The sequence below is a fragment of the Podarcis vaucheri genome, assembly GCF_965113315.1.
Source record: "Podarcis vaucheri genome assembly, chromosome: 14".
NCBI classification, from domain to species: Eukaryota; Metazoa; Chordata; class Lepidosauria; order Squamata; family Lacertidae; genus Podarcis; species Podarcis vaucheri.
In genome coordinates, this window is record NC_138752.1 from 49,207,229 (window position 1) to 49,228,379 (window position 21,151).

The 21,151-nt window shown below is 48.3% G+C and overlaps 1 protein-coding gene across 2 annotated transcripts in view; it reads left to right on the top strand.

Moving 5' to 3' along the window:
* Positions 1–213: 213 nt before the first annotated feature.
* SREBF1 (sterol regulatory element binding transcription factor 1) overlaps positions 214–21,151 on the top strand; it is a 48,524-nt gene continuing 27,586 nt past the window's right edge. Inside the window, exons 1-4 of one of the 2 annotated variants that reach the window (XM_082199641.1) lie at positions 214–680; positions 18,868–19,251; positions 20,467–20,633; positions 20,943–21,071. In XM_082199641.1, coding sequence (XP_082055767.1) covers positions 575–680; positions 18,868–19,251; positions 20,467–20,633; positions 20,943–21,071 — 786 coding nt within the window. In that variant the 5' untranslated portion in view covers positions 214–574. Of the gene's footprint in view, positions 681–14,672; positions 14,807–18,867; positions 19,252–20,466; positions 20,634–20,942; positions 21,072–21,151 lie in introns of those variants that run through there. The other variant, XM_082199642.1, reaches the window with a different exon arrangement.

Below are 21,151 nucleotides of genomic sequence, written 5' to 3' on the forward strand. Positions count from 1 at the left end.
CCAACATTTGCTCGGAAGTGATCCCCAGATTTCCTGCTAAGGAAGCGGAGCCTGGGACTCTTGCCGCCGGTGTTGTTGTGTCCCGCACACCCCTCCCGTCCATGTGGGGGGAGGCGGGCCGGCCAGCCCGTTCACTTCCCGGGAACTGCCAATCAAGAGAGCCAGGGTGCGTTCCCCAGTGCGGAGGCTCCTCCCCCTGCTCTCCCTCCCAGTAGCAGGTTTGAGCTCCACTTCGCAACTTGCTCTCCCTCCACCTTACAGAGCCTGCCATGGACGGGAGGGTGGCAGCCAGCAGCAGCAGCAGGCAGCTAGGAGCCACCAGCCCATAAACGCCGGGCCTCTTGGCTTCCCGATGCGCAGATGGCTTCTCTTTGCGCGGAGTCCCCGGCAGCCTAAGGAAGGCGCTTCCTCCTCCCAGCCTGTCATCCAGGCTCCTCCAGATTATTCAATCCCACATATTTTTATTTTTAAAATCAACTTCTTTTTGGCCTGCCCGCGGGGTGGGTAGGGTAGGGGTGCGTGCGTGCGTGGAGGGGGTTTCTCTAAGGAGGGGGTTGCGCGCGCCGTGGCCGAGATGAACAACCTCGCCTTCGAAGAGGCGTCTTTGGACGGCTTGGACCCTTCGCTGACTCTCCATGAATCCAGCGAGATTGACACGGCTCTGCTGAGCGACATTGACGGTGGGTAAAGGGTAGAGGGAGCGGGGGGGGGGCTGTTTCTCACGGTGCCAACCGGGGAGAAGGGAAGCAGCTTTTGCCCAGTTGGTACCTGCAAAAAAATGGGGTCTTGCATCATGGTGGAAGCCCTTTCTTGCTTGAGTTAAAGTCGGGATCTGTGGTTTGGGACGAGGGTCCTAATTTCTGTGCAAAGGGAGTGCAATTGTTTTTTTATTATTATTATTATTTCCAAAAGTGCCCTTTTGCCAAGATATATAAATATCCAGACAGCCTGTGATTTCAGCAAGAGTCAACTTCCAAATGATGTGTGCAATATTTCTCAAATCCTTTTTCCTAACCAGTTTGGATGAAGCGAGCGCGTCCTGAGCGCGCGCGCGCGCCTGGGAAGTGAGAGTTTGGGGAGCGTGTGTGTAGTCCTCTCCCACCGAGGGATCTGTTTCTCCTCAGGTGACGGGATCCCTTGAACGGATCCCGCCCCCCACTCTTGCCTTCGCGAGCCATGTGCTTTTGTACCCCGCTTGCCACCGCCTTTTGCCCATGGCAACATCACGCCGGGTGCATTTGTGGCAGGACGGGGGATCGCTGGCTTTTTGCAGAAGGGAGTCGCGAGGAGCCTGTGAGATTGCAAATATAATACCCAAAAATCCACCGCCTCCCCGTGTCCCTGGCGGGGAGCCAGCTGCTAAGGCTAAACGCCCCGCCCACTCCCCCCCGTCTGTGTGTGTGAGAGGGGAGGGGGAGGCTGACGTCACGCCTCGGGTTACTGTCGGTCATTCCCTCTTTCCGAAGAAAGTTCAGCGCGCCTTTCGCGAGGCGCCGAGGTTTGCGCGCTGGGGCGACGCTCCGCGGCTCCTGCGCTTTCGCAGCGCCTTGATGTGCAAGGTTTGCGTTGTTGTGCAACTAGGCTTGGCTTGCACCCAAGGGTGCCAACTTGAATAAAATATTGGGGAGGCCCAGGTATGCCTCGCCCCCCAGAATGGATCACAAGACGCGGTGCGCACAAAGGCAATGTACATCAACTTGGGGGGGGTGTGCCCCGGTCTCCTCAAATATTTTATGGGGGGGCGAAGGGACCTTAGCCCTGGTTGTCGTCTCCTATGATTGCACTCCACCGTCTTGCCCGCCCACCTCTTCTCTGCCTCGACTGCGCCTTTGCAGCGTGCTGGGTTTTCGTGCAAAGCACACCTCTTGTGTTTGCAGCTGTATAAGCATCTCTTAGTAATGCTATGGTGCTTTTAATGTCGCGTTGCAAAGTGCAAAGAGCGCAGGTCCCGACCTGGAGGCATATACAGTTTTTTGGTTTAGGTCCAGTTTCATTGATAACTTACCAAAAGAGAACTTTACAGTTCTGTGATTCCATGATCTATGCTCATAAATTACCACGTGCAAATTTTATGCCACTTCCTATTGTCTTTTTGCCATCTTATTGGGGGGTGATTTCTAGTGGTCATCCTGCTTCCAGAACTTCCCAGGTGAGAACAAGGGTAGAATAATATAATGCCCCTATTGATCAGCGCTGGATTTACGTACCGTATTTTTTTGCTATATAAGACTCACTTTTCCCCTCCTAAAAAGTATTGGGAAATGTGTGTGCACATTTTGGTTTAGGTCCAGTTTCATTGATAACTTACCAAAAGAGAGAGAAAAGTTCCTACCCAATACAAAGCATCTTTTCATACTACACCTGAGTAAAAAGAATACTTTCGAAATCTAATCTTAAAAAGAACAGAAGCAAAGAGAGAAAAGGAGTAAGAAAAGACGATGGATGGGAAAAGAAAAAGGCTTCTGATTCTCTGTCCGTCAGCTAAAGATAGTATTTACTCATTGACCTCCAACTATTATATTTTATATAAGCCAATAATTTTTCAATCTTCAGATCCAGATATTACATTTTCTCTTTCAAGCAGAAAAGTCCATAAGAAGTTTATAATCCTTAATAAATGTCAATAATGATTTTTCATTAATTAAGCACATTAACTTAACACCATTAACATGGAGTACATCTAAAGCACCCCGACACCACTTTAAACAGTCATGGCTTCCCAAAGAATTCTGGGAGCTGTAGCTTATTGAAGGGTGCTGCAGGCTGTTAAGAGGCCTGTTTCCCTCTCGCAGAACTACGATTCCCAGAGGTCCCTGTGAAGAGGGTTTGACTGTTGAACCAATTGAGAATGAAGTACATGGTATTGGGGCCTTTTCAGTGGTGGCTCCTCACATGTGGAACTCCCTCCTGAGGTACACCTCACCATCTCTGGTGGTTTTAGGTACCTGGTTAAGATGCACCTTTTAGGGGCAGGGGTTTGCAGGAAGAGAGACCTGATGAGATAAATGATTGCTAACGAATTCCTGTGTCTTAAGGGCTGCGTAATCCGTTGTTTTTTTTTTATCTTATTGGACCTGGTTGCAATCTGCCTTGTAACTTGTGCAAAGGAAAAAAATATCACCTAAATACATAAAACAAAATATACTGTGGAAGTAGCAACACTGGTCTACTGTGAATGGTTGTTGTAATAGTGCCTAAGGATCAGGGAACAATATCCAAGGCTGCGACTCATTGCATAAGAGGCAAGACTGCTCCAGTGCTCTGAGAGCTTAAGGGACGCATTAATTCTTGCTTTGGAGTTAGGATATTGTTGCAGTCAGGGAAAGGGCCCATCCCATTTTGCCACCTGAGCAAATTATGGAAGTCCCCCCCCCCCGTTGCCTCCCTACTGCTGCCCCACCACCATTTCTGGGGCTGCCAGAACGCCCTCTCCCCTATTGCAGAACTCGGCAGGAGCCAGGGTGTTCCACAATTTGGGTGGCAGAGCCGCATGCCAGAAGCAGTCTTGCACATCTGCCGCCTGAGGCCGGTGCTTCAACCTGCCTCATGGGTGGGCCAGCTCTGATATTACTGCCTTGGAAAAAGACATGCTTACCGTTTCCTAATGCAGGGGTAGGCAGCCTAAGGCCCGGGGGCCGGGTGCTGCCCAGTCTCCTTCTCAATCCGGCCCACGGACGGTCCAGGAACCAGCGTGTTTTCACATGAGTAGAATGTGTCCTTTTATTTAAAATGCATCTCTGGGTTATTTGTGGGGCCTGCCTGGTGTTTTTACACGAGTAGAATGTGTGCTTTTATTTAAAATGCATCTCTGGGTTATTTGTGGGGCATAGGAATTTGTTCATTTCTCCCCAAAAATATAGTTCAGCCCACCACATGGTCTGAAGAACGGTGGACTGGCCCATGGCTGAAAAAGGTTGCTGACCCCTGTTCTAATGCATGAAAAGCTGTGCCTCTGTAACAGGGATGTGGAATCTCAGGTCCAGGGGCCAAATGGGGCCCTTCAGGCCTCTAACTGGCTGTTGGGAGTCTCCCAGCCCACCCGATCCACAGGCCACACCACCACAGGTCCCGTGACAGTGTTTCTCCAACTTGGGTCCTCCAGCCACTGTTGGACTATAACTCCCATCATACCTACCTCGCAGGACCAGTGGTGATGGTTGATGGAAGTTGTAGTCCAGTGTTTCCCAAACTTGGGTCCCCAGCTGTTTTCTGACTGCAGTTTGCATCACCTCTGACACTAGTCTTGCTAGCCAGGGATGATGGGAGTTGTAGTCCGAAAACAGACCCAAGTTTGGGAAACCCTGTCCTATGGGAAGGTATGACAGACCCTCTGTTCCCATGCGTGGGGGGGATGAAGATGCTGTGCCCCCCAGCTGTTGCTGAACTCCTATCAGCCTCTGCCAGCGTAGCCAGTGGCTGAGGACAATGGGAGTTGTAGTGCTCTGAGACTGGCCTGTCCCAGAATATCTGGGCAGCTTGTGCAAATATTTTGCAAAGAAACAGGAATGGCAACAAATAAATAGATTCCGCTGCTCCCACAGAAAGCTCCTGGATAACAGACTCAGCAGATGCTGGGCTTGCCCACTATGGTGAGGTGCAACTATTTCTAAAGGGACATCTAAATGGATAGCTCAGTTGCTTAGAGCATGGTGTTGATTATACCAAGGTCACAGGTTTGATCCCCATGTGGGGCAGCTGCATATTCCTGCATTGATGATTGATTGACTCGATGATCCTCAGGTTTCCTTCCAACTTTACAGTTCTATGATTCCATGATCTATGCTCATAAATTACTACGTGCAATTTTTATGCCATTTCCTGTTGTCTTTTTGCCATCTTTTTTTTTTTTTTTGGGGGGGGTGATGTCTAGTGGACATTCTGCTTCCAGAACTTCTCAGGTGAGAATAAGGGTAGAATAATATAATGCCCCTATTGATCAGTGCTGGATTTACGTACCGTATTTTTTGCTCTACAAGACTCACTTTTTCCCTCCTAAAAAGTATTGCGAAATGTGTGTGCATCTTATGGAGCGAATGCAGGCTGCGCAGCTATCTCAGAAGCCAGAACAGCAAGAGGGATTGTTGCTTTCACTGCGCAGCGATCCCTCTTGCTGTTCTGGCTTCTGAGATTCAGAATATTTTTAATACGGTATAAGCTAAACAAGTTATAGCTTAGGGCCCCACTCTCTTGGGGGCCCTGCAAAAAAAAAATTAAAGGAAAAAAACCTGGATGTACATTTCCAAAATATAAGATAAAAAACAAATAAAATAAAACATACATACAGCAACCGTGTTTTGTGTTGTGTTGGCTCCTATGATGTAAGTCATGGGCCCCGCCTGCTCGCCTGCTCCTTAAAATATCACTGGTTTGCTCATTTCTTTATATAGGATGCCTACATTCTGCATGGACTGGTTGCAGGGCAACATGTGCAAATGGCTTTAGATACCTATTAGGCCCATAAATTACCATATAGCATATATTCAACACAAAAAAACAGTGACAATTTGTTGTTGACAAAGGACAGCTGGACATAGAAAGGGCCCCATTACCTTCAGTAGCTTAGGGCTTCATCAAACCCTTGATACAGCAGAGGGTCACTCTCAGCCCTTAGGCATTCCTGGTGGTCCTTCACTGTTGCCCTTATGCTGCTGCTTCTGCTGCTATTATTATTATTATTATTATTATTATTATTATTATTATTATTATAATACTGCCCTTCATCCAAAGATCTCAGGGCATAAAAATACAAAATAAAAACACAAAATACACAACAAGTGAGAGTAAAGAGTAAAGCGAGAGAAATTACTCCAAGGAAAATAAAACAATTCTGACCAGAAATACATCTACGCACCCCCATATTAATCAAAAGAAGAGATGGTTCCACGCCAGAAAATTCACACTTGCCATACAGGTAAATTCCTGACGAATGCAGATATATTTCATTTTGGAAATCAGTGCGCTGTACTGGCATTCAACTTTCACTAGGTAGATGTGGATTCAAACCCTTGCTCAGTCCATATGCCACACGGCTTATACCAGTTCCCTTTCTTTTAAAAATGTCAGAATGCTGGAAGAGGATATCTCTTGTCACCGTAGATCTGATCGCACTTGTTTTAAAACGGAGGCACTCAAAGGGGTTCTGCCAAGGTGGTGCTCTGGTTAGAGTATGTCAGGCTAAGACTTGGAAGACGAAGGTTCAAATCCCCCACTCAGCCATCAAACTCACTTGGGTGACCTTGGGAAAGTCACTGCCTCTCGCCTTAGCCTCCTTCACAGGGTTGTTGTGGAGACTGAATGGAGAGGGGGAGAACTTTGTACGCCACCTTGAGGTCCTTGGAGGAAAAGGTGGGATATAAATGCAATAAGTAAGGAAATAAACATTCGCTGCCTGAATAAATGGTTACTGAGTAGGTTAGCATACCAGAGAAACTCTTTGGGTCTATGCATCTGCATCCACATGAGAGCATGGCTATAATGCAGGGTTGAGGAACCCATGGGATGTTGGACTACAACTCCCATCATCCCTGGTGACATGGCCAGGGATGATGGGAGTTGTAGTCCAGCAACATCTGGAGGGCCAAATGTCCCCCGCCTTTCCCTGATTTGGGAAATGATAGCGGGTACAGGGGGTTGATAATGGTTATATGGTTAGAGTGTCAGGCTAGGACCAGGGAGACCCAGGTTCAAATTCAACCATGAATTTGTGCCTTGGTCTGCCCTACCTCCCAGGGTCATTTGAAGATTAAAGGGGAGGAGAGGCATGCATGCCACCTCAAGCTGCTTGGAGGAAGAGCTGAGTAAAAGTGTAACACATAAATAAAAATACACGCAGATTTGTTCAAGAGTCAAAATAACCCCACCCCAACACAGCATCTCTCCTCAAAGTAAAATACAGTGGTACCTCAGGTTAAGTACTTAATTCGTTCCGGAGGTCCGTACTTAACCTGAAACTGTTCTTAACCTGAAGCACCGCTTTAGCTAATGGGACCTCCTGCTGCCGCCATGCCGCTGGAGCACGATTTCTGTTCTCATCCTGAAGCAAAGTTCTTAACCTGAGGTACTATTTCTGGGTTAGCGGAGGCTGTAACCTGAAGCATCTGTAACCTGAGGTACCACTGTAAGGATGTTTGGAGACTGTGCAGACAGGCTGGTGGGCAGTAAAATCCCTATAGATTGGCCAGATCTGGGAAAATACTGGGAACCTCAGCCTGATCTTCGATCCTTAGCCCCATCTACACATAAATTTAAAGCAGTATCAAAGCACTATAAGCTGCCATGACTTCCCCCAAAGGATCCTGGGAGCTGTAGTTTGCTAAGGCTGCTGAAAGTTGATAGGAGACCCCAATTCCTCCCACAGAGCTACAATTCACCGAGTTCCTTGGGAAGAGGGCTTGACTGCTTCGCATCACAGAACTACAATTCCCAGAGTGGTTCATCTGCCTGCCCTTGTGAAATATAACAAATCTGTCTTTAATGCTCCCTCAGTAATTTGGCAGGCCTCTTTTGCAACCTGCACCTAAGAGCAACATTGGGTGTTACAGGACGCAGTTGGAATTAGGCGCCTGAGAGGGAGTGTCCAATTTGCTGCAGTCGTGTGTGTGTTGGATGGATTTGGTGCTAATCAAATAGGCTTGTTGCTTGGTTGGTAGAGTTGTGGTTTCAGTCCTGACAAAGTAGACCTGTTGTACTTTAGACTCCATTTTAGAACAATATCCTAAATATAACACACTGACAGAACAAGCACGGCTTGTTATGGGTGCCCCATAATATTCCACAATTGTAATAAATCAACCTTCTCATGTCTAATAGCTATACTTTGGAACTCCTTGCCTATTGACAGCAGGCAGGCACCATCGCTGAACTCCTTTTAGCTCCCACGTCAAATGGTTTTGCTTAGGCAATCCTTTTCAGACCTATAGAAGTTGCGTGTGTTCTCTTGCCTTCTAGCTAGTGCCGATTTTAATCTTTTAAATACTTTAATACCTGTTGTTAACTGTTTCTTAACAGATGATTTCAACGACTGAATGTTGCTTAGAACAGCTTAGAGGGGTTTTTCCTTGCAGTATATACATTTTATTAAATGAAATTTTTAAAATTGTTAAATATATCTTATCTGCAGGTAGAAAACCAGCGATGCAGCTCAGTCTTACTGCTGTACTAGCTTACTACACACAGGGAGGTTTTTCAATTATTATTATTATTATTTTAGTGAGAGGGAACATTTAAAAAGGAATCCGTCCACCTGCAATCCGAAGTTGAAATGTTCATCTGTCCAGAGTCCAGCCTCCCGGCAAGAGTAGCGATATGTCATTGGGCTCCAGCTGCCATCAACCCCAGGCTATCTTGGCCAATTTATTCTGTTTTGTTATCAGTATGAAAAGTGGGGAATTCGTGGAAGGGGATTTGGGTCGACTTTAGAAAAAAGGATTTAAGAATGAGTACTGAGGTATAAATTTTGAGGTTTATAAGGTAAAATTGGTTTTTAAAAATGAATTAAGTATAAAAAGGTTAAAAATCGGGGATAAGAACTTGTTGAATTTACAATTTGAATTGGAATATAAGAAGGGGAGGTGCGGGGAAGTCAGGGAAATATGTTATAGAAAATAAGGATTGTAAACTGTATATGTTGGGGGTTTTTTTGGCTTTTTAAAATGGAAAATTCTTAATAAATATTTATTTTTAAAAAAATATCTTGGCCAATACTCAGGAATTATGGGAGTTGTAGTCAAACATGCATCTGGTACCAATCTCTGACAGCAGAGGAGGTTGTCTCTGTTGGCAGGTTTGTATTGCCTATCAGCTGTTGTGAAAAGCCAAACACACCTTTGTGTTCTCAGGAGGTTACCTGGAGTCATCGCTTTTCTGGGGGCGGACTGTGACACGGGACAAAGGGCAGGTCCCATTTTTGGAAGCAGGGCAGTGTGTGTCTGGGGAGGCCGCCTCTGGCAGGACGGTGTGTTTGGGTGCTGCTGCTGCTGCTGCTGCCTGTGCCTAAGTTCATGTCTGCGTTCTTATTTTCCCCATCCCCTTTAGACAGATAATTCCTCTCGTTCCTTTCCACACACACCACAGTTTAACTTCTTTTATGCATCTCCTTTGCTCACCCTAAACAACACAAAAGGTCCATTGCAATAAATAAATTGTGGATTCCCAGCCTTTCAGTCTGTTCAAACTCTCTTCTTCCCACGCATTAGTAAAATACAGGTCCTTCAGTCTCTGGACCTTGCTTTGCTCAGTTTTCTTTGGTCAGTTTTAACTCGTCTATGAATGAACCTTCTCCCTAAATTTCCTGTAGCAGTAGAGAGTGTTGGCTGAGATGATTTTGGAGGACTATTCCAGCTCTTTGATTCTAGCAATACTCTTCCTATAATGAAAGGCCTGGAAACGATGCCTTATGAGGAACGGCTAAGGGAGCTGGGCATGTTTAGCCTGGAGAAGAGCAGGTGAAGGGGTGATATGATAGCCATGTTCAAAGATATAAAAGGATGTCACATAGAGGAGGGAGAAAGGTTGTTTTCTGCTGCTCCAGAGAAGCGGACACAGAGCAATGGATCCAAACTACAAGAAAGAAGATTCCACCTAAACATTAGGAAGAACTTCCTGACAGTAAGAGCTGTTCGACAGTGGAATTTGCTGCCAAGGAGTGTGGTGGAGTCTCCTACTTTGGAGGTCTTTAAGCAGAGTCTTGACAACCATATGTCAGGAGTGCTCTGATGGTGTTTCCTGCTTGGCAGGGGGTTGGACTCGATGGCCCTTGTGGTCGCTTCCAACTCTAGGATTCTATGATTCTATGAAAATGTTGATCTTCCGTCTTTCCTCCCAAAGGATCCCAGGGTGGCAAACACATCTGTAATAAAAAATACAGTTAGAAACAAAATATTTTCAAGCGGTTAAAAACATATGAAAACAAGGAAAAACAATAAACCGTGTAACCTCAAGGACTGCCTCTCCCCATTTGAAGTGCCCTGGACCCTGTGATCATCCTCTGAGGTCCTTCTTTGTATGCCTTCCCCCACTCCACCAGGTGGCAACTTGAGAACAGGGCCTTTTCTGCGATGGCTCCCTACTTGTGGAATGCTCTAGCCAGGGAGACTCACGTGATGCCTTCATTATACACCTTTAGACACCAGGCGAAAACATTCCTCTTCAACCAGGCCTTGGGCTGATTAACATTCAATGTGCTTTTTTAATGTATTTTTTGTTTTTATTTTGTATTTTTATGCTGGGGACTGCCCCAAGATCTTCAGATATACAAATTTAATAAACAACAACCAACCTTGTGTCTATATAGGCAAAGAAAGAATACAGTGATGGCATCTGCCTGGTGTCAAGTAGCAGGGAGTTCCAAAGTACAGACGCTGCAACGCCAAAGGCAGAAGAGACCTTTATTGGCTCTTTTAGGAGATTGAAATGATCTAATCGGCCTGTGTTGGATAAGCCAGTGTTTCCCAACCTTTTTTGGGCAAAGGCACACTTGTTTCATGAAAAAAATCTCAAGGCACACCACCATGCCAGATGGGGAAAGGTCACTTTTTACTTATGTAAAAAAAATTAAAAAAATAGTAACAGCATAGAAGGTCATGGTTAGGCTAGCATCCCTCTTCCAAATATGCTAGGTTTTTATTTGCAGGGACTGTTCTACATGGGAAAGCATTCAGCACTGTCATTCTCCCATCTGCCATCTGAATTGGTACTATTCTGGGTCAACTTACTCTGCTGCATGTGTAGATGAAAATGGCACCAAGTGTGGGGGAGGGGGCAGAACAGGTTTCAGATACAGGATATTAAGCATACACGTACTTCACATTGAACTGGTTGCTTGCTTTGCAAGCTTTCATTTCCCAAATGACTGCCTTGGCAAGCGCAATACCTACCAGGCTCAACGCCGGTCTCGCGCTGCCGCTTCCCGCGCTCTCAAGGACCCGGGAGGAGGAAGGCGTGAAGGGAATCCCGAAGGCGCGAAAACCTTGCGCATGCACAGGCCTTCCGCCTGCGACAGCCCAGTATGCCGGCCGAAGCGAGCGGCGATGGGATGTGGGAGGGAGCTCGCTCGCCGCCCCGCGTGTGCCTATGTGGGGCACGTTACAGCCCCGTGACGTCAGCGCCACGCAGGCAGCCAGGCAGGCAGACGGCGAGAGCCCCGCGCTGGGCGGCCTCTCCTCGCCGCCGCCGCCCCACCTCTCGCCGCCCGACTCGCCCGCCTCCCTCCCACGGCACACCAGGCAACGTCTCGCGGCACACTAGTGTGCCGCGGAACACCGGTTGGGAAACACTGGGATAAGCTAATCCTTTGGGGCGGGTGAGCAGAGAGATGACGGGCTGGTGCTAGTGGGATTGATCAACGTTTGCAACATCCTTGAAAAGGTGGAATTATATTCCCCGGATTATAATAATAAATTTTTATTTATACCCTGCCCTCTCCGGCAATAGCCGGGCTCAGGGCCGCTAACACCAGTAAAATCACAATAAAAACATAATAGGGGAGGGCGGGAAAAACCAATTTAAAATACGGGTTGAAATACAATTTTAAATGCATCCTCATTTTAATAGTAGCCCATAGATCAAAACCATAAGGGGAGGGAAACATAAGGGTCAGACTGAGTCCAAACCAAGGGCCAGGCAGAACAGCTCTGTCTTGCAGGCCCTGCAGAAAGATGTCAAGTCTCTTGGGACAGAGTGTTCCACCAAGTCGGGGCCAGTACTGAAAAGGCCCTGGCCCTAGTTGAGACCAATCTAACCACCTTGTGACTTGGGACCTCCAAAGTGTTGTCATTTGTGGACCTTAAGGTCCTCCACAGGGCATACCATATTAGAACTTGGAGCTGTTCAGAAATTGATCGGTCACAGAGGAAAGCAAGGAAAGTATTATTTCATACAACACATGATCAAGGGAAATAATGACTGCATGATTTCGGCTATGAAAATTGTTGTCAAGAGTTAAGCCATGGATGCTTTAGCTGAGATTCCAGCATTGCAGGGGGTTGGACTAGATGACCCCTTGCGTCCCTCCCAGCAATACAATTCTATGATTCTATGAAGGCAGTGTGTGTTGTGACAGAGACTCATGGAGGCAACATTTGCCTGGCAACCTTTTGCCCAAATTTAGGTCTGTAACAGTAAAAATGGTTCCTTCTTTTATTGCAGTACTTGGTGCAGCGATGGCTCAAGTGGCTTGAGGTTTGCTGGGATTGCCAGCTTTTTTTAACCACCCCAGCTCCTGTGCAGCTTAATCTGCAGAGGCTGGCTCAAAGTCGTGGGAGAAGGAAAGCTTCTTCCACTGGTTTTCGACACTGTGGACACAGGAATAAGCCAGAGTGGGTGTCTTTGTGGCCGTTTCACAACCTTGTGCAAGGCAGATGGAAGGGCTTTGTACAAAGTTTTGTTGTTGTACACCGAGCTGTTAAAAGCACAAGAGCAAGCCAGGAATTGGATTAAAGGCCCCTTCCGCACCAGACATTTGAAGTGCTGTTATGCCCCTTTAAACAGTCATGGCTTCCCCCAAAGAATCATGGGAAATGTAGTTCGTTAAAGATGCTGGGCGTTGTTAAAGGTAAAGGGACCCCTGACCGTTAGGTCCAGTCGTGGCCGACTCTGGGGTTGTGGCGCTCATCTCTCTTTACTGGCTGAGGGAGCCGGCGTACAGCTTCCAGGTCATGTGGCCAGAATGACTAAGCTGCTTCTGGCGAACCAGAGCAGCGCACGGAAATGCCGTTTACCTTCCCGCCGGAGTGGTACCTATTTATCTAATTGCACTTTGACGTGCTTTTGGTTTGCTAGGTTGGCAGGAGCTGGGAGTTGTTGGGAGTAGTTGTTACCAGAGCTACAATTCCCAGAGTTCCATCTGAAGGTAGCACAATGGGGGTCAGTGTGACTTGCTGTTAAGCAGAAGGTTGGTGGTTCGAGCCCACCCAGGGGCAGAGCTGTGGGCAGGATTCTTGCATTGCCGGGGTTGGACTAAATGACCCTCGGGGCCCCTTCCAACTTTATAATTTTATGACTCAGGGAATCAAGGTCAGGTCAATATATTTTGACACCCAAGGCAGACCCCAAAATGGTGTTTTGCCAGAAAATAAAGAATGAGTTAAGATCTACATCAGGAACAAGGGAGAGGCGGAATAAAGATCTACATTGGGATCTGTCGCTGCTGAGAATCCAGCTGCCTCCCCTTGCCTCATGGATGGGCTGTCCCTTCTGGGAGCTGTAGCTCTGTGAGGGGAATAGGAGCCTCCTAACACTCTGGGACGCGGGTGGCGCTGTGGGTAAAAGCCTCAGCGCCTAGGGCTTGCCGATCGAAAGGTCGGCGGTTCAAATCCCCGCGGCGGGGTGCGCTCCCGCTGCTCGGTCCCAGCGCCTGCCAACCTAGCAGTTCGAAAGCACCCCCGGGTGCAAGTAGATAAATAGGTACCGCTTACCAGCGGGAAGGTAAACGGCGTTCCGTGTGCTGTGCTGGCTCGCCAGATGCAGCTTTGTCACGCTGGCCACGTGACCCGGAAGTGTCTCCGGACAGCGCTGGCCCCCGGCCTCTTGAGTGAGATGGGCGCACAAACCCCAGAGTCTGTCAAGACTGGCCCGTTCGGGCAGGGGTACCTTTACCTTTACCTTTAACACTCTGTGAGGGGAATAGGAGGCTCCTAACAACGCTTGGTGGGACGCGGGTGGCATGGCGCTGTTGTCTAAACCACAGAGCCCAGGGCTTGCCAATCAGAAGGTCGGCAGTTCGAATCCCCCACGACGGGGTGAGCTCCCGTTGCTCGGTCCCTGCTCCTGCCAACCTAGCAGTTCGAAAGCACGTCAAAGTGCAAGTAGATAGATAGGTACCGCTCCGGCGGGAAGGTCAACGGCATTTCCGTGCGCTGCTCTGGTTCGCCAGAAGCGGCTTAGTCATGCTGGCCCCGTGACCTGGAAGCTGTACGCCGGCTCCCTCGGCCAGTAAAGAGAGATGAACGCCACAACCCCAGAGTCGTCTGTGACTCGACCTAACGGTCAGGGGTCCCTTTAGCTTTAACAATGCTCAGCACCCTTAACAAACTACAGTTCCCAGGATCCTCTGGAGGAAGTCAGGACTGTTCAAAGTGCTATGACAATGCTTGAAACATATGACGTGGATGTGGCCTGAGCGTGTGTCTGCGCGCATAGCTCAGTCGGTTGAGCGTGAGACTTTTTAATCTCAGGGTCCAGGGTTCGAGTTCCACGTCGGGAAAAAGATTCCTGCATTGCAGGGGGTTGGACTATGGTAGATGACCCTGGGGTGGGGGGGGGGGTGTCCCTTCCAACTCTTAACGATTCCTCTTGAAAAGGGTCCGGCTCCAGACGGGTTAAGCCTGTGCAGCTGACCTAGAGTAACCCCCCCCTCGGCCGGCAGGGAAAGCGTTAATCTGCCATGCCCGGCAGTAACCCCGGGTGCCATTCACCTTGGAGTCTGCAGCAAGGCTGAAAGACCCAGCGCCAGGGTGGTTGGCAGCCGGGCCGGCCCTGATTGGCCGAGCAGGATCACCTCATGCTAAATCCGTGATTCACAATTCCACCCTCTCATTCCAGCCAGGGAGGGGGGGGGGAGGGAAGAGGAGGAGGAGGAGGGGCGGGGGAAGAGGCTGGCCAGAAAAGAGGAGGGAGGAGGGAAGAGAGAGAGCTGGGTTTAAAAAAAAGAAAGAAAAAGAGCTAGCAATTCCCAGAGTTGTACTTTTTGCACAGCGAGGCTGCCAGACCAGGGCACTGTCTGCACGTCCCCCGCCCCCAAGGTGTGGAAGAAGGGTCAGGGGAGGGCTGCCTTTGGACCAGCCAGGAAGGATGGATTGCACTTTAGAAGGTACAACTTTCCTTTCCAGGTGTAGCTTCTGCTGCCTGCTTGGCCTCTTCTGCCCAGGTGGTGCGGCAGAAGGATGCCCGTGGAAGAGACGCTAGGATCCTTTCCACTCTCCCTCCGCCCTAGAGAACAACTCTGGATTTCAGGCGGAGGGGGCATAGCTGTCAACTTTTCCCTTTTCTTTGCGAGGAATCCTATTAGGCAGTGGCGTAGCGTGGGTTGTCAGCACCCGGGGCAAGGCAAGTAATTTGTGCCCCCTAACCCGTGGATTTGCGCCCCCTAACCCTAACCCCCAGATGTTGCGCCCGGTGCGGCCGACCCCCCCTGCACTCCCCACGCTACGCCACTGCTATTAGGAATAAGGGAATTTCCCTTAAATAAAGGGAAAAGTTGACAGCTATGGGAGGGGGCAGGGTGGGTGGGTGGTATAGCAAGGGCAGGCGAAGGAGTTTCATCTGAATTAGGAACTTTCCAGATTTGGTTACAGGTTGGTCTGCTGTAGTCGAAACAAAAAAGAAATAAATTCCTTCCAGTGGCGCCTTAGAGATCAACTAAGTTTGTTATTGGTATGAGCTTTTGTGTGCATGCACACTGAGGGTACAGATGCCAATGGAGGTGAAGGCGCTTCCTTTTCGCTCCTCAAAGTTGTCATGGTTTTCGGAAACTTACCTTCCTGTTTAACCCCTGAGAAGGAATGAAAACACATTTTTTTAAAAAAAGTTTTTATGAAACAATTGTTTCCATGCAATTTCCTGCAATTGTTTGCAGGCTGGGCTATAATATTTTTTTTAAAACAAACAAACAAAAAAACAAAACTGCAGGGCTTTTTGCTAAATTTGAATCTGCTTTAGTGTTTTAACTTTTCATATGTTTTAAAGTTGTGTTTCCCCTTGGTTTTCTTGTTTCTATCATTTTGTAAACTGCTTTCAGGTTTTTCAGCAGCGCATCGATTTTATGAAATAAATAAGAAATAAAATTTGCTTCTGCTTTTCAGAAGGGTGGAGAGCAGTACCAACCCTCTATTCTGAAGATGGGATGTGGCTCTGAGTGCTGTCACTCTGATAGCATCCATGTGGGCTGGCATTCCGATAAGTATCAGAAGTTTGCCTGAAGGGGTTTAATTTACATAGGGCTTTGTGGAGCATGTGCCTTAGTTCAGCGCTAGGTAGATTTGGATAATAGAGCTTTGCAAAATGGACTATTCTGTTGCACATAATTCCTCAGCCCTAGGATGGATGCCTGGATCTGCAGAATGCTTAATTCCCATCCTGCATCTTTGCAGAACCTTCCTGGATTTTTATTTTGGAGCAGCACTGAGCTGACTTTGGGTCCATCCACACTTTCGCTTGACCCGTGTACCAGTCAATTCTCCTGGGTCTGAGAGCTTTCCTTGTTGTTCTGCGGCTTTTCCTTGCCTAAACCCAATTTTACCTGCTTAATTGAAGCTAGGTTAAGCAACACCTCACTGTGGATTTTCCGATTTAGCAAGGTAAGATCAGGGTTTTGTTTTTTTTTGCAAAGCATAGCCGTTGAGCAATGAGAAAAGCTCCTGGTCCCAAGGGAATTACTCGATACGCAATGCATTCAACATATCGGTCAATCAAAAAAGTATGGATGAGCCCATTTGGGTGGTTCTGCTGGAAATTGCAGGTTGAGGTTTGCTGAAGTTCCTGAAATAAAATTTCCAGAGCAGTACATTGAAGACAGATTGACACCAGCACAGTTTCCTGAGGGCTGTATTGTGTTGTGAGTTACTTTCGTCAAGGTGTTGTGTGTGGCATAAAAAGCCGCATTATACCAGGCCAGGCTATTTGTCAACTCTGATGGGTTGCTCAATAAAGATGTCGACCCAGTGTGCAGCAGCAGCTGTAAAAAAAGGCAAATTCCATGCTAGGGATCATTAGGAAAGGAGCTTAAAACAAAACCACCAAAATTGTGCAAATCTATGACATGACAGCATTTGGAATACTGTGTGCAGTTCTGATTGCCTCACCTCAAATGGGATATTGTGGAGCTGGAAAAGGTTCAGAGAAGCGCAAGCAAGATGGTCAAGGGAGTGGAACAGCTCTGCTATGAAGGAAAAAAATGCAGCATTTGGAGTTTTTTAGTTTAGATAAGAGATGCCTAAGAAGTAATGTGATAGTTTGTGAAATTATACATGGCATAAGGTTTTTTTTCTTTCCACACAGTGCATAGTTAAACTGTGGAACTGCCTGCCACAGGAGGCAGTAGAGGCCACCAGCTTGGATGGCTTGCAAAGAGGATTAGACAAAATTCATGGGGGAGAATAAGGCTTTTGATGGCTACTAGCCATATTGGTTATGCTCTGAAACAATGCTTCTGAAGGTCAGTTGCTGGAAACCTTTGGGGGGGGGGAGGGAGAGGACTCTTGTGGCTGAATCCTGCATTCAGCTTTCCTTAGGGGGCATGTAGTTGGTCACAGTGAGGTCAGGATGCTGGAACTAGTTGGACTATCGGCCTCATCCAGTAGCCACCTGTTCTGTTCTGCCCCAATGGGTACTTTACTGCAATACTCCCCACCCCCCACCTGACATTCCAAATACAGTGGTACCTCGTGTTACAGATGCTTCAGGTTACAGATGCTTCAGGTTACACATTTTGCTAACCTAGAAATAGTACCTCGGGTTAAGAACTTTGCTTCAGGATGAGAACAGAAATTGTGCTCCGGCAGCGCAGCAGCAGCTGGAGGCCCCATTAGCTAAAGTGGTGCTTCAGGTTAAGAACAGTTTCAGGTTAAGAACGGACCTCCAGAACGAATTAAGTTCTTAACCCGAGGTACCACAGTATAGTCCTTTTCACGTAGTCTGAAATCCCGTTCTGGCTTGACCCAGACCTGGCTTAAACAGGGCTGCCTTTTCACAAACTTCCAGCCCCTATGCTGCTGGGCATGTGAGATGCAAAGAGCTATTGGTGCAGGATACTGATCTTGAGGGATGTGGGTGGTGCTGTGGTCTAAACCACAGAGCCTAGGGCTTGCTGATCAGAAGGTCGGCGGTTCGAATCCCCACGACGGGGTGAGCTCCCGTTGCTTGGTCCCTGCTCCTGCCCACCTAGCAGTTTGAAAGCACGTCAAAATGCAAGTAGATAAATAGGTACCGCTCCAGTGGGAAGGTAAACGGCATTTCTGTGCGCTGCTCTGGTTCGCCAGAAGCGGCTTAGTCATGCTGGCCACATGACCCGGAAGCTGTCTGCGGACAAACGCTGGCTCCCTCGGCCTATAGAGTGAGATGAGCGCGAAACCCCAGAGTCGTCCGCGACTGGACTTAACGGTCAGCGGTCCCTTTACCTTTACTGATCTTGAATGTGGAGTAGTTGGTGATGTGACCAAAGGTTGGGAGAACTGTGCTGCGGTTTCAATGCTGGAGGTTGGCACAGGTGGTCGTTAGCCACAGGAGGTCTTAACTCCATAGCAGTGATGGTTGAGAGAACGGATCCAGGCACTCCTGAGAGACCCACAATGCTATGTCTTGGGGTGATCCTGCCAAGCCTTGGCTCACACACTGAGCTTCAGCCCAGACGGGCATCTGTTTGCCATGTGATCTGCTGAACGGGAGTTGTGAAACTGGGTAACAGCCCAGGAGGCAGACATCCTAGAAAGAGGTGGCAAAGTTCTCTTTTGTGTCTGAATATAAAGAGTACCTGTCACATAGCCAAGGAGCTTTCTGAATTCTGTTTGAAGTGGTATCATACTGGTGAGAGCTGGGAGGGTCCACTCCCTTTTGTGTGAGACAAGGGCTAAGACAATTTTCTCTCCCTCTCATTCCTCTTTCTCAATTTGTTCTCTTTTGTTTCTCTTTTTCCATTTCCTCTTTATTTAAATTAGTTTTTTATTGTACTATATGTGGAAAAGTATCAATAATTGTTTAATTTTTTATTTTTTAAAAAGAGGGGTATCGCTATGCTATAAATGTATGGTGCAATTGCAGCCCTGGTCTGGCCTGTGTCCCCATTTCGCCCGTTCGTCAGGAAATTCTCACAGATCCCAGACTCCTAAGTACAAAGAAAACCCTGTCTCAAGGCTACCTTCCTTCTGTGTTTTCCAGACATGCTTCAGCTGATCAACACTGAAGATGGAGACTTCCCTGGTCTGTTCGAGGCGTCGTTCGGCACAACTGTCACCCCAGAGCCCAATCCCCATGGGCCCAGTTTGTTCAGCGGCTACCTGGAGGCCGCAAACTCACCTTCCTCCAGCTTGTTCCAGGTCCCAGCTCCACCCCCACCAAGCTTCCAACCAGTGACGGCAGCAAACTCGAACACAGAGCCCACTCCGATGGACATCAAGGAGGAGCCTGTCCCGCCGATGGCCAGCCAGCCTGCATCTCGGCTTCCGCCGACCAGGATGGCGGCTCAGAGTTTCGTCCCGGCACCCCAGACCCAATTCTCGGCGCAACCTATGGTGGGATTTCTGAATCAGAGCAGTGTTTCCGGTGAGGAGGGCGGCCCCCAGGCTTAACTGATTTCAAAAATTAAACTATTGATTTTTTAATTGTATCGTTTCTGTTTGTTGTTTTGGAGTGTGTGCCCTTTGAAGGTAGGATTTCTTGATTTTAGTTGTGCACAGAGCCAGGCAGATTGATGGTGCTATATAAATAAATGTTAATAGTAACAGTAATATACAATAAGAGGGGGCTGGGCTTGCCAACTGACCAAAAAGCAGCAGCTGGGTGTGCTCTTGTGCCCTTAGCAGCTGCCACATCTTCAGGAACTAGCAGGCGATGTTTTTCACACCAAGGAGACATCTGTCTTTCCCTGCTTGTATTGACCCACCAGGCAGCTGTTAAAGGCACAGCTACAGGGACCTGTTGAAAAGTTGGCAGCCCTAGAGGTGATTTGATGCTGCAGTGCTCCTTAGAAGTCAACGGATGACAGTCTCACTACTTCTTAAATGCACAGGGGCTTGTAATCGGGCCCCATATATAAATTAGGGATTAGGAAACTGTGGCCTAAAGATTTCAGAAGTAGAATTATTTGGAGGGGGAGGCAAAACAGACAAAAGAGACTGATCCATTTGTTGGAGGACAGACAGAAAATCGTGAGTGGTTGGGTGGGGAGCAGAGTTGCTGGAACCGTCAGCAGGAGCACTCGAGACTGCACCATTTTGTTGCAGTTGCCAATGATAAACAGAGCATTATCCTGATCTGGAGGACAGAAAGGGTTCTCAGAGGGCATCAGAATCTACTTTGGGAACCAAAATGGGTGAAGGCGTTCAGCGCTGGGGGTTTAAAATGTGCAAATGCTTTCTGTCTCGTTCTGTTCGTGGCCACTGGTCATGATAATTGCATGAAACCTCCCTTTTCAGTGGTGGTCTACCTGTGAATACCACTTGCCAGGGAACTTGGGGTCTTCCTGGAAGCTTTTCACAGGCTGGTGGGAGAAACGGAGGATGCCAAGTTACATATTCCTTGGTTCTGCTTCAGCAGGGCTGCTCTGCTGTGGTGCAGTGGTTAGAGCGTCAGACTTGGAGACCAGGGTTCAAATTGCCACTGGGCCCTGGAGCTCTCACTGGGGGATGTTGGGGGCCAGTCCTTTGCTTGCGACAACAGGGTTGTTGTGGGGATTAAATGACGGGGAGGACCATGAGCTGCTTGGAGAAGTGGATGGAATATGGATGCATTTTAGAAATAAAGACGTTTCTCTCTCAGCTCCCCAGCCAGGAGGGCATTCTCAGCCCCCTCCAAGCACCCAAGCCACGTCGCAGCAGAACCAGCCAGTGGCAATGCAAACCCAACTCCAGAACATCGCTCCCCAACAGATTCTGACTCCCCACAGTGGATCCCAAGTCGTTCAGCGCCAGATCCAGCAAGTGCCGGTGAGCAGGGGCTGCGGGGGCCCCGGATCTGTTAGTCCTCTCGTGGTGTAGTGGTTAAGAGTGGTAGACTTGTAATCTGGTGAACCGGGTTCGCTTCCCTGCTCCTCCACATGCAGCTGCTGGGTGACCTTGGGTCAGTTTACACTTCTCTGAAGTCTCTCAGCCCCACTCACCTCACAGAGTGTTTGTTGTGGGGGAGGAAGGGAAAGGAGAATGTTAGCCGCTTTGAGACTCCTTCGGGTAGTGATAAAGCGGGATATCAAAGCCAAACTCTTCTTCTTCGCGCTGACCCCTCCTCTCTTCCCGCAGGTCCTTCTGCAGCCTCACTTCATCAAAGCTGACTCTCTGCTTCTGACAACCGTCTCGGGAGCCCAGACCTCTGGCATCACCTCTCTGGGGACCACAACGGCCGTCCAGTCGACATCACTACAGATGCCGGTAATTAGTTAATGAATTTTTCCATCTCGAAATATGTGTGCACCGCTTGATGGTAAATAACAACAACCACCTCAACATGT